This window comes from Eimeria acervulina, genomic scaffold, assembly GCF_000499425.1.
Source record: "Eimeria acervulina Houghton genomic scaffold, Eah_scaff388, whole genome shotgun sequence".
In the NCBI taxonomy this organism is placed as follows: Eukaryota; Apicomplexa; class Conoidasida; order Eucoccidiorida; family Eimeriidae; genus Eimeria; species Eimeria acervulina.
In genome coordinates, this window is record NW_013549843.1 from 6,264 (window position 1) to 19,466 (window position 13,203).

The 13,203-nt window shown below is 43.3% G+C and overlaps 3 protein-coding genes across 3 annotated transcripts in view; 1 reads left to right on the plus strand and 2 right to left on the minus strand.

Annotated features, from left to right (window-relative positions):
- The window catches only part of EAH_00036170 (sugar transporter, putative), a gene marked incomplete at both ends in the record, with an annotated part of 7,602 nt that extends 4,085 nt beyond the window's left edge, over positions 1-3,517 (minus strand). The window contains 5 exons of the mRNA XM_013395687.1: positions 521-754; positions 1,605-1,696; positions 2,087-2,225; positions 2,450-2,569; positions 2,789-3,517. Of these exons, the coding sequence (XP_013251141.1) occupies positions 521-754; positions 1,605-1,696; positions 2,087-2,225; positions 2,450-2,569; positions 2,789-3,517 (1,314 nt within the window). The remainder of the gene's footprint in view (positions 1-520; positions 755-1,604; positions 1,697-2,086; positions 2,226-2,449; positions 2,570-2,788) is intronic.
- A 2,592-nt stretch (positions 3,518-6,109) lies between these two features.
- Positions 6,110-9,136, minus strand: EAH_00036180 (hypothetical protein, conserved; the record flags this gene model as incomplete). Its single annotated transcript, XM_013395688.1, has 7 exons — positions 6,110-6,652; positions 7,211-7,532; positions 7,696-7,878; positions 8,123-8,216; positions 8,410-8,514; positions 8,710-8,782; positions 9,029-9,136. 7 exons carry the CDS (start codon positions 9,134-9,136, stop codon positions 6,110-6,112), a joined length of 1,428 nt encoding a protein of 475 aa, XP_013251142.1.
- A 3,014-nt stretch (positions 9,137-12,150) lies between these two features.
- Positions 12,151-13,203, plus strand: part of EAH_00036190 (hypothetical protein, conserved) — a gene marked incomplete at both ends in the record, with an annotated part of 2,462 nt that continues 1,409 nt past the window's right edge. The window contains 3 exons of the mRNA XM_013395689.1: positions 12,151-12,255; positions 12,471-12,577; positions 12,922-13,049. Of these exons, the coding sequence (XP_013251143.1) occupies positions 12,151-12,255; positions 12,471-12,577; positions 12,922-13,049 (340 nt within the window). The remainder of the gene's footprint in view (positions 12,256-12,470; positions 12,578-12,921; positions 13,050-13,203) is intronic.

Consider the following 13,203-nt stretch of genomic DNA (forward strand, 5'->3'; position numbering starts at 1 on the left):
AAATACAACATTGTTTAGTTTGGCGTAAATGCAAGTGTTTGTAGAGAAAGCAATTATATATAATTAATACAATCAATTAATTAATAATATTAACATTAATTAATTAATATAATTAATTATATTAATTAATTATATTATATTAATGTCAATTAATTAATTAACCATTCGAAGCAACAAAAAATAAAAATCTAACTAAAGATTAAAATAAAACTAAAATAAAATGAAGATAAGATTAAAAGTAAGAATAAAATAAAACAATTAAACTAAATTAAATTAAATTAAATTAGATTTAGTAAACACTAAACAAATATAATTAAAAAATAAAATAAATAACGCCGTTTATTTTATTTTATTTATTTTAATAAATAAAATAAATAAATAAGTTAATTAACAAGAATGATGTTCCAAATGAAAATAACATAACTGAATAAATAAAATAAACAAATAAATAAATAAATAAATAAATTTAATTAATTAATTAATTAATTAATTAAATTAAATTAAACTAAATTAAACTTACAAACTTCCAAGAGTTCGGCTGTATGCCTCTTTGTAGAAGTACTTCTCTATTAGTTGCTTCTTCTTCTCTTTCTAGAGCCTTTTCAATCTGTAATATTTGTACAAGTGCATCTACATCAACAGGTTTATCTGTCTTCTCTGCTAATCTCTCTAAACTTTTTCTTGCTTCTACATAATCTCCACGACTCACAAGAAAACGAGGGCTTTCAGGCAATACCCAAACCTCCCCCACTATCTGCACACAAACCCTAAACCCTAAACCCTAAACCCTAAACCCTAAACCCTAAACCCTAAACCCTAAACCCTCAAACCCTAAACCCTAAACCCTAAACCCTAAACCCTAAACCCTAAACCCTAAACCCTAAACCCTAATCCTAGAACCCTAAACCCTAAACCCTAAACCCTAAACCCTAAACCCTAAACCCTAAACCCTAAACCCTAATCCTATCCCCAGTTATATTGGAGCAGTTATACTACACAATTCATAACCAACACAAACCATATATCAGACAACGCAAACCCTAAACCCTATAAACCCTGGATAGAATTAAAGAGGTCTAGGTTTACTAGGGTTTTAAAGGGTTTAGGGTTTAAAGAGTTTAGGGTTTAAAGGGTTTATTTGGGTTTAAGAATGACTATTAGGGAATAAAATGGTTTATTAGGGTTTAAAGGGTTTGGGTTTAAATAGGTTTAGGGTTTATTAGACTTTAACGGGGTTTAAGGGGGCTTAAAGGGTGTATGAGGGTTTACAAGGGTTTATTGGGGTTTTAAAGGGTTTAAAGGGTTTAGGGTTTGAGGGTTTACAAGGGTTTAAAAGGGTTTATAAGGGTTTATAAAGGTTTATGAGGGTTTAGAAGGGTTTCATTAGGGTTTAGAGGGTTTGATGAGGGTTTACTAGGGTTTATAAAAAGGGTTTAAGATGCCTCCATCAGGGTTTATGAAGAGGGTTTATAAAAAGGGTTTACACGTAAGCATTACGGTCTTTTAAAAGGGTTTATTCTAGGGTTTATTTTATTTAAAAGGGCTTATTCATTAGGGTTTAGGGTTTAGGGTTTAGGGTTTAGGGTTTAGGGTTTAGGGTTTACCTGCAGCGCAGCTACAATCCCCGCAGCGCCCATCATTACTTTCCAAGGGGTCCCCCCAAATATTGCAGCCAACACATACGCAAACATACAGCCTAAACAAACAGCAGCAGCAGCAGCAGCAGCAGCAGCAGCAGCAGCAGAAGCAGCAGCAGAAGCAACAGAAGCAACAGAAGCAGAAGCAGAAGAAGCAGCAGAAGCAGCAGCAGCCACACAAATAAAAAGAATTGAGGGTAAACACTACAAAATATATAAACATATAGGCAATAAACAAATATATATATTATATATAATTATAGTTAATAAACCCTAAACCCTAAACCCTAAACTCTAAACCCTAAACCCCAAACCAGCACTAAAGCATGCAAAAAGCACCAAAAAAAGCAGCAGAACCCCGAAACAAAGCCCCAGTCCCCAGCCCCCAACCCGTAAACCCTAAACCCTAAACCCTAAACCCTAAACCCTGAAAAGAAGAAGAAGCATACCTGAGCACTGCGCAACCTCTTGGCATGCAACAAGAATGCCTCGAAGAGCATTAGGAGCAATCTCGCACATATATGTTGCGTAAACTACAAACCCCATCCCTACTCCTAAGCCGACGAAGAAGCGGCCGGCTAAGACAAGCTGAAGAAAGAGACAGATATTATTATTAAACAAAAGAGCTGCATATACACCCCAATTAAAGCAGTAATATACCTACTTATCTATCCTTAACACCTATTATAAAACCCGTAAAGTTTAACCTTCATAAATAAGGGTTTAACCTCTGTTTAAACCATACTCTACACCAGGCCTAGCTAGTATCTATCCTAGGGTCTAGTGTTTAGGGTTTAGGGTTTAGGGTTTACAGCGAAATTGTATCCAAGTGCAAAGCAAACAGAAGCAAGAAGAAGAAATAAATCGCTCAGCAATAACCCGGGTCTTCGCCCCAATCTGTCTGCAACAAAACCACCAACGGCGCTTCCTACCTAACACCAAACACGCAAACCCTAAACCCTAGAACAAACCCTAATAAACCCTAATAAACCCTCATAAACCTTCACAAACCCTCATAAACCCTAATTAAAGAAGAGACCGGGGAGAGGGAAGATACTGTGCTAATAACAAAGGGTTTTTTCAGAAGCATGAAGGGTTTAGGGTCTAGGGTTTAGGGTTTAGGGTTTAGGGTTTGGGGTGTATGTACGTACGACAGCTCCAGGTGCGAGAATAGAAACGAAGAGGGTTTTCGCTCCACAAGAAAGTTTATCACCACATAAATTGAAATGTCTGTCTACAGGATCCAGAACAACAGCAACAATACACATATCATACCCCATTAGGAGGCCTGTTAGAGCAGCAAATGCTGCAACATAAGCAAGAGCGAAGGACCCCCAGCGGCAGCAAGGCATGCGAGAGCAGAAGCGGCTGAAGCGAGTAGGGTTTTTCTTATCCTTTGCTTCATCTTCTGCTGCTTCTCCTCCTCCTGCTGCTGATGATGCTGCTGCTGCTGCTGTTGCTCCTGGAGCAGCTTCTGATCCCGTGGCTTCTGTAATAGACCCGGTGTGTGGATCTGCTGCTGCTCCCCCTGCTGCTGCTGCTGCTGCAGGGGGTGGTGGTGCTGCTGCTGCTGTTGCTGCTGCAGGTGATGTTGGTGATGGTGCTGCTGCAGGATCTCTTGTATGCGCTCCTGCTGGTGCTGCTGGTGCTGCTGCTGGTGCTGTTTCTGCTGCTCCTTGAGAAGTAGCTGTGGCTGCAAGGTCTTGAGCAGGCGGATGATGCACCGGCTGTTTGCATGTACCCGCTTGAGGGAGAGAAGAAGCACAGTATAAATCGGGTGCTGCTACGCTGACGCAGTTCTGAGGAAGCTCATCTTCTGCTGCTCTTCTTTGATGCACTCGAGGGCGAAGAAAGGAGAAGAAAGTCTTTCCTCGCGCCATGGTGGCAGAAGGTAAAAAGATTGCAAAATCGCTGCACGGCGCTGGGGTGTCTAGGCAGGGTGAGCGGACGGGAAACCGAAGGAAATTAAGAAGAAAATACACGAACACGCTGCTTTCTTAAAAGAAATAAGAAGAAGGAAGCTAAGAATCTGCAAAATACAGAAAATAATGCAGCAATTTATGCTCTTTCCTTAGGCAAGCCCTCCTTCGGTGTTGCGCTGCGTATACACCTCAGACAGAAACAAGCAAAGAGCTACACAACTGAAGAGAAGACAGAAGAATTATATAAACAAACACCAACATGCAAGATAAACAGAAAAATATAATCTTTTTAAAAGAGAAACAAGCAATAAACAGCCGACTCAGCCCTCTAGCTGCAAACAAGAAAACTGCTGCAAGCAGCAAGCATACAAGAGGGTTAAACCCTTAGCTGTTATCTACTTCTTAGTTTTTCCCGAGTCTTCTTCTCTTTTACCTCTTAATATTCAATTAAAATATCTATTTTACTCAATTTATAAACGAAAAAACAGACACACAAAGAATCTAACACGCACACATACAGTAAACCCCTAAACCCTAAACCCTAAACCCTAAACCATTACACGCCGATACCCTCCAGCCAGCAGCACCGTGCAGCAACTAGCTGTCGCTTTTTCTCCTAAATCCTAAACCCTAAACCCTAAATGTATGAGTCCTTCACTCTCCAACAAACCATTAACAACTCATATCCAGTTCATGAAACCCTAAACCCTAAACCCTAAACCCTAAACACCCCGCTTCTGGTGTACGCACGCAACAGGGCCTCCGGTCTCCAGACTTCCTCGCCATATAAAACTTAAGCAGGGGCTGCATGCGCCTTCTAAACCCTAATTTTCCTTTACATCACAAACCCTAGACACTATTGACCCTAAACCCTAAACCCTAAGCCCTAAACCCTAAACCCCAGCCTGACTTTTTCGGAAGGTGTGCGGTTTGTGGAGCCGCTGGCTTCTAGGGTTTAGAGTTTAGAGCGTCAGGTTTTGTTCAATGGTTATTATTAGTATGTGCTCGTACTGTGTCTCTCTCTCCACTTGCTTAGGTTTTAGGGTTTAGGGTTTAGGGTTTAGGGTTTAGGGTTATCTGGCTGTGAGTACTGCTGAGTCTACCCAGCTTCCCCGCTCAGCAGAAGCGCCCGTGCTGACCTGCTGTCGATTAGGGTTTAGGGTTTAGGGTTTAGGGTTTAGCCAGATGATCTGCATAAAAGATCAAAAGGAAAACCTTAATAAAGCATAGTTATATTTCTGTTTTAAACTGCCGGACTAGAAAAACAAAAAGACAAAATAAAACAAAAAGAAAATATATAAATAAATGAAGACAGAGACAAGCAGAGATATATATTCTCTCGTTTTTATTTGTTTATTGTCTTTCTCTGCTCTTTTTTCGTCGCTTCTCTGTCTCTTCTTCGGCTGTCTCTGTTCTTTTTCTTCTCTTTCTTTTTATCTTTTTATTATTTGTCGTTTGTCTATCCATGCACCTCCTGTATTTGTAATTAAAAAGAATTATTAAATCTTTTAAGAATATATTATTACACAAAACTTAACTAGAAATATAGCGCAGCCCTTACTTAAAGTTAAATATCTTTAAGAACTTTCTCTCTCATCTTTTACTAAACATTTATATCATAGACCAATGCATTATAATATTTATATTGTTTATTAGAAATTGTTTAATAATATATATATATATATATATATATATAAGTATATATTATATATAAGAAAGATAATAAAAAGATAAGAGAAAAGTAAGAAAGAGCAATCTTTTTATTATCTTTCTATTGTTCTCTTTTTGTTATTAATTATATTTTTATTATCTTTTTATTTTTTTAGTTATCTGTTTATTATCTGTTTATTTTTTTAATTATATTTCTCTTCTGTTGCTCTTCTCGCTCTCTTCTTCGAGGCATACGCTTAGACAGACAAACAAGCTGCAGCACAAAAATATCTGTTTGCTGCTGCTTTCTGTCTCTCTTTATTTGCTGCTGCTCTCTCTCTCTTTTTATTTGCTGCTGCTCTCTGTCTCTCTTTATTTGCTGCTGCCCTCTGTCTCTCTTTTTTTGCTGCTGCTCTCTCTCTTTATTTGCTGCTGCTCTCTCTCTCTTTTTATTTGCTGCTGCTCTCTGTCTCTCTTTATTTGCTGCTGCTCTCTGTCGCTCTTTCTTTATCTTTCTTCTTGCTCTTTTCTACGTTACGCAGCAACTAATAAAATAAATAAAACAAATAAATAAGCAGATACAAACGAATAAATAAGTAAAACAAATAAATGAACATATATGCATGCATAAATATATAAACGAGCAAACAAATAAATAAACAAATAAATAAAAAATAAACAAATAAACAAATAACCAGTCAACAACTCCTCCACACGTCTCAGACAACTCAGGGGCCCCCTGAGGGGCCCCTTAGATAGCCCTTGTGGGTCTTAAGAAAGATGTTAGGGTTTGCCGCTGACCCCTTCGTAAGCACCTGCAACTGCTGCAGCAGCAACTGCTGCAGCAGCAACTGCAGCAGCAGCAACTGCAGCAGCAGCAGCAGCAGCAGCAGGAAGGAGTCAGACAAGGACAGTTTCGTATTTCTTTCTTCGTCTTTCTCTGCATGCAGATAGCGCCTCTTGCAACCTCCAAACCCTTAAAGGGCCCTCATCACCCCTAAACCCATTCAAACCCTCAAATGAGGGGCCCCCATAAGCAATACCCCACAGGGGGCCCCCATCTGTAGGGCCCCCACATGCAGGGGCCCCTGAAGTCCCTTGGGGGCCCCCTGGGGGCCCCCCTTGGGAAGCCCCCCTTGAGGACACCTGTTGGGGGGCCCCCATTGGGGGCCCTTCGTGGGGGACCCCCCTTGGGGTCCCCTGTTGGGGGGCCCCTGTTGGGGACCCCTCGTGGGGGCCCCCCATTGGGGGCCCCTGTTGGGGGGCCCCTGCTGGGGGCCCCTCGTGGGGGCCCCTCATTGGGGGGCCCTGTTGGGGGGCCCCCCTTGGGGGCCCCCCTGATGGAGTTGTTATTTGGTTATTTTGTTTGTGGTTTGCGTGTTGATCGACAAATACATCAGCGAATTCACAGCGAAGAAGATCTGCTGCTGCAGCGTCAATAGCCTGAATAAAAAGTAAAAGCAAAAATAGCAAATAAAACTAAAAGACATAAAATAAAAAGAAGAGATAGAGTAAGAACAGAAGATAAAAGACAAACAAATAAAAGAAGAAGACGATCAAAGAAAAAGAGACAGATGAAGAAGGAGAGATAAAAGAATAATAAATAATACAAAAACAGATATAAAGTGCCATAAACCCTAAACCCTAAACCCTAAACCCTAAACCCTAAACCCTAAACCCTAAACCCTAAACCCTAAAAAGAGATTAAAGAACAAGAAGAGATAACAGGAGGAGGCACGTAAACAAGAGAGACAAATAAACAATTAAAGAAAAAAAGAGACAGTAAAGCGACAAAGCGAGACAGCAACAAAGAAGAGACGAAGCTAAAAACATAAACCCTATACCCTAAACCCTAAACCCTGAAGACTAAACCCTAACCCGTAGACCTAATCCCAAAGACACAAATCCTAACCCCTAAACCTTAAACCTTAAACCCTATACCCCAACCCGTAAACCCTAAACCCTAAACCCTAAACCCCAAACCCTAAACCCTTGAAATACCTCTGCTTCTTTCAAGAGAGCGCCCGCTGCGGGTCTAATTGTCGCGATGTGTTTAATTAGGGTTTGTGCTGTTTTTTTATTTATAGTTGATTTCAATATCTTCTCTTCTTTTAACTCTTCTATCTCTATTGCTGCGGGTTCTCCCTCTAGTCCATCAGGCAGCAGCATAAACAAATAAGGAGCAGCAGCAGCAGCAAACTTCGAACCCCCTGAGCCTGGGGGCCCCCCAGGGGGCCCCCTTGGGGGCCCCCCTGGGGGCCCCTGTCTATTTGCTGCTTCTCCGATATCGCATATCGCCACAGGTAACTCTATGCCATGCTGTCTGCATGCAGCACAAAACCCTAAACCCTAAACCCTAAACCCTAAACCCTAAACCCTAGAGCGTAGAAAACACGTTTTATGCGGCGGGTTTTTGCTGGTCGCTGCGTGGCGTCTTCACGATGGGTTTAGTGTTGAAAGTTTAGGGTTTAGGGTTTAGGGTTTACCTGAGGAGGAGGGCGACCTCCGTGAAGATGCAGGCTGCAGTGTGGGCCCCGAAAGCAGCAGAGTTTAGCAGCAGCAGCAGCACTTCATAAGGCTGTTCTACAAGCTGCTGCAGCTGATAGAAGTGCAGCAGCAGCAAAACAGGAAGGTTAAAGCGCTCCTGAAGCTTTAAAGATGCTGCGTATCTGATGCGCACAGAGACATATAAACCCTAAACCCTAAACCCTCACATACGTACATAACCACTCTGACGGTCTAGGGTTTAGGGATGAAGGAGTCGGATTTAGTTAGGGTTTCAGGGGTAGGGATTGGGGCTTAGGGTTTGGGAGTTAGGGTTTAGGGTTTGAGATTTGGAATTTAGGGTCTAGGGTTTAGGGTTTAGGGTTTAGGGTTTAGGGTTTAGGGTTTAGGGTTTATGAAGGGCCCCACAAGCTGCCCCGCCGCTCTTGCATTTTTTTGCGGTGGTAATGGGCGAGACAAAGAGGGGCAGCTAACATACACCCGAAGAAAAACCAAGGAAGCACTGCACGCAACGCAAACCCTAAACCCTAAACCCTAAACCCTAAACCCTAGACCCTAAACCCTGAATTCCATGTCCGACCAGCAGCTTGTTGCTGCAGAGTTTAAGCAGACATTTCAAACGAATCCCCTTGCTAAGACAAGAAGCCCGCTCAGCTAACTAGGGTTTAGGGTTTAGGGTTTAGGGTTTATTATACCGGTGAAGAGTATCTGAAACCGCTGTTCTTCCTTCGTTAGTTTGTGCGGCTCCAGCAGCAACGCACTCGGGTCCCGGGGAGGCAAATAGCGATCGACAACCCCCCCTGAAACAAACCCTAAACCCTAAACCCTAAACCCTAAACCCTAAACCCTAGCCCTTATACAAACCACAGGAGGGGCAGGGTTTGTTGGTACCTCCGCCGGTTTTTTTATAAAGGGAAACGGAACCTCAGACTTGGCGCAGCAGCAGTCATTAGGGTTTAGGGTTTAGGGTTTAGGGTTTAGGGTTTAGGGTTTACCTGGCAGTGTTAACCCCTGCTCCCTAAAAGAGCGGAGGCGGTTTTCGCGGGCCTCCTCCAGCGTCTTCGGTCCCTGCAACGCCCACAACCCCAAACCCTAAACCCTAAACCCTAAACCCAATCCCTAAAACCCTAAACCCTAGACCCTAGACCCTACGCCCTAAATCATAAGCCCTACCCCCAAACGATAAACCTTAACCCTAAATCCTTTAACCTTAAACGTTAAACCCTAAACCCTAAACCCTAAACCCTAGCTCACCAGATCCTCAAGTGTTTGAATTTTATCTTCAGGAAGCGCTGCAAGTGCTTCTGAGTTTACCCTGTCTATAGGTTTCAATGAGGGGCCCCCGTGGTCGGTTGATTTGCTGCTGCAGAAGCAGCGGGGGGCCCCCAAATCGCGGTGTACAGACACATCAACACCCAGCATAGAGCTGCTGCTACACTGAGGGGGGCCCCCAAGTAAACCCTTCAAAGATAGGGGGCCCCCTAGAGGGGCCCCCACAGGGTACAGCACAGGGAAGAGGGGGGCCCCCTGGGACGAGAAAGGTAAATATGATGTAGCTGTTGGGGCTGCATGCGCTGGTGGGGCTTTTCGGGTGTACGTACACCTGAGTGGGCCAGCAGCAGCAGCAGCAGCAGCAGGAGGGCAAGCAGGGTCGCCCCTAGGGTTTAGGGTTTGAGGGTTAGGGTTTATGAAACACAGATGAAGACGCGCATGCAAGGGTTTGTGCTGCTGGGGGCCCCCAGAATATCGGGGGCCCCTGAAGAGCAGCAGCCGCCGCATATGGAGGTCTGACTGCTGTACGTAAACCCCCTCCCCTAAGCCTAGGGTTTAGGGTTTAGGGTTTAGGGTTTAGGGTTTAGGGGTATGAATGGCTGATATAAATGAAAATATTACTTTAAAAAAACAACAAACCCTCATTAAAAATCAAAGACAAACACAAAAAGATCAGAGAGCCTTCTTCATTGTCTGCTCCCATTTGAGCTGTACATACACCCTAAGCCTTCTTCTTCATCTTCTTAAACAAATATTTAAATACATCTTCTTCTTTTTATAAATTCAATAAAAACAAGAACAATGCTGCATTCACCTATCAAGGGGCCCCCACTGGGTGGGGGGCCCCCCAGGGGGCCCCCAGGGGGCCCCTTCATACAACATTTGCTGCAGCAATTAATATAAACCCTCTCTAGATAAAGTTAAGCTTCTGCTGCCGCATTAATATATTTATAATAGAGCTTAGAGGGGCCTCTGCCTCAGGAGACCCTTAAGGGATCCCCCAACCAATATTTAGGGTTTAGGGTTTAGGGTTTAGGGTTTAGGCCGAGCTGGAGCGAGAAATAATGTGTTGCTGTTAGCGCCGCACTTGAGAGCGAGGGTTTAGGGTTTATATATGAGGGGTAACGGCTGAGCTTTTGGGCTTGAGGTCTAGGGTTTAGGGTTTAGGGTTTAGGGTTTAGGATTTAGGGTTTAGTGTTTGAGGCCTCGGGTGCTTCTAACCCCAGGAAGGTTGCCTTGAGCTGCAGATGAGTAGAGTTCGAGGGTGTACAGCTAGTATCTAGGGTTTAGGGTTTAGGGTTTAGGGTTTAGGGTTTAGGGTTTAGGGTTTAGGGTTTAGGGTTTGAGGGAGAAGGGCTCCTTAGCCACCGTCTCTGAAGATGCAAGAGAAGGTCTAGGGTTTAGAGTTTAAATGGGGGTCTTCGCTCTTCCTGTGCGCGAGCACCTCATTAAGCAGTAGCTGACGCTTCTCAAGGCTGCATCTAGCTAGCTAGCTCTCTACCTACCTAGCAAGCTAGCTAGCTAGCTACCTACCTTGCTAGCTAGCTAACTAGCTAGCTAGCTAGCTAGCTAGCTACCTAGCTGGGTGTCGCGCAGCAACTCTCGAGGCACGATGAAGGAGGGAGCAGTTCTTTTATTTGTTTTTGTTTTTGATTTCTATCGAAATAAAACAGCCCCTTGTTTTCCCAGACCTTGAGGAGGTACGTGTCTAGCTAGCTAGCTAGCTAGCTAGTTAGTTAGCTAGCTAGATAGATAGTTAGTTAGATGTCTAGCTAGCTAGCTAGCTAGACATCTAACACCCACGTACGCTCGCCTATGAGGAGGCTCATTAGTAGGGAGTGTAGCTAGCTAGGTAGGTAGTAATGCAGCTAGTTAGTAAGCTAGCTAGCTAGTAATGTAGCTGGCTGTCAAACAAGCTAGCGAGTGGTGTAGCTAGCTAGTAAGCTAGCTAGCTGGCTAGCTAGCTAGCTAGTATTTTATGTCTGCTGCTGAGTTGCTTCGAGATAAGAGTTTTATTCTTCGCTGTCCCTCTGTGTTGTGCTATAGCAGATAGCCTACTCTCCAGCTAGCTAGCTGGCTAGCTAGCTAGCTGGGTAGCTAGCTAGCTAGCTATGCCCCCCAAATGAAACGTTTGATGCCTCCGTCGCATTTGGGGGACAGGAAGAGAAAATCCTTTAATGCTGCAGCAGCAGCAGAGCTGCTGCTGCTGCTGCTGCTGCTGCTGTAGCTGCTGCTGTCGCTGCTGCTGTTTGCTGCTTCAGGTGCTGCTGCTACCCCTGGTTTATTAGAGAGCAGGTTTACGTGTTCGTGTTTTGTTATTTATGTTGCTGCATGCATCTGAGGTGTATATGCAGCTCGACTAGTAATGTGTGTATAGGCATCTTTAAGAAAATAAATTAGAGGGGTGTGGTCTCAACCCTTAAGACAGCTTCGGTGCTTAGATACAATCAAACCCTAAACCCTAAACCCTCATTATTTATTGAGGTTTTATCGCTTGCGTGTGCAGCAGCAGCAGCAGCAGCAGCAGCGGCACCAGCAGCAGCAGCAGCAGCAGCAGCAGCAGCAGCAGGTAGGGGCCCCCTTGCTGCAGCATTGGGGGGCCTCCAGGTGGTTACGGGTGGAATAATAATGTCAGTGTAGATGAGGGTTTTGAAATAAAATAAAAATAAAATAAATAAAATTATAAAGAAAAGAAATGTGTTGAAGGCATGCATATATAAAGACTTTGCTTAGGTGTACGTACACCCCAAATAACCTTTACTTTTATATCCGTAGGACCAGCATCATTTCTCTGATTTCTTTTATTATTTTATTCTTCAACTTGTAATACTATAAAACCCTAAACCCTAAACCCTAAATCCTATATTATTAAACCCTAAACCCTAAACCCTGCACCAGAAAACACCCTGAGGTTCCTCAGCAGACCTGTGTGTCAGCTTAGGGTTTAGGGTTTAGGGTTTAGGGTTTAGGGTTTGACTTTGAGCGGGGAGTTCCCCTGCGAAATGGGTTTGTTTAGTCATCATAGGCGGCCTTATTGTTTATCTGCTGCTGCAGCAGGAAGCCCTGCTGCAGCAACTTCGGGTGTATATGCAGCTGGTGTGAGGAGGCTTTCTATATGCCCCTTCGCATTAAAAAAGATATATTTTACAGATTACTCTAAAGAGATGAATCAAGAAAATATTCAAGATGAAGATGACATTGAAGCCCTTGGTGCTTTCTTTCGTCATGTAGGACAGACAGTAGAAGCAACTAAAGATAAATACCTCTGGGTACCCAAACCCTAATAAACCCTAAACCCTAAACCCTAAACCCTAGCGAGTCAACCCTTACCGATAATATGCACATACACCGCAACGTGTGTGTCTCTCCCCTCTTTTTTTTGTATCTGCTGCATGCAACTACAACACACGCGCTATAAAACCACTCAAGGGTTTAGGGTTTAGGGTTTAGGGTTTAGGGTTTAGGGTTTGGGGTGTACGTACAGCAATTCCGAATCGCTGGCGTTTTTCATCAAGTTGAGTTTTATAATTCAAAACTTTCAGGAAGAAAAAAAATACTTGTGGATGGGCGGCTTGTCTACGCTCAGCAGCAGTAAACCCTAATAAACCCTTATAAACCCTAATAAACCCTTTTAAACCCTAATAAACCCTTGTAAACCCTCTTAAACCCTTTTTTATGCCCCTTCAAACCCTAATAAACCCTCTTAAACCCTTTTAAACCCTTTTTTAACTCTCTAAAACCCTCATAAACCCTAATAAACCCTAATAAACCCTCTTAAACCCTCTTAAATTCTTTTAGACCCAACATCAGCAGCAGCAGGAGCAGCAACATCATCCGCAGGAGGAGCATCAGCAGCAGGAGGAGGAGGAGATGCCTTTGATTGTTTTGGGGCTTGCATGCGCATGCGAGTTTGTTGATAACTTTGTTTGTCTTAGGCTGCGGTCTGCTGGCTTTGAATTCTCCTGGCCTCTGAAGGGCTATCTTTTTAGCGTCGTCTTCGATCAACAGAGCAAAGGCTTCGCTCTTCGCATCAACGGGCTTCCCTTTCAGCTATTCTACAGGCGTGAGGGTTTAGGGTTTAGGGTTTAGGGTTTAGGGTTTAGAAACCCATGATTATTGCAAACTCTTAGAACCAACTGCTTAAGACCTGGGGCAGAAGGCTGGCTGTCTATGCATATATATATATATATATATATATATATATATATATATTATAT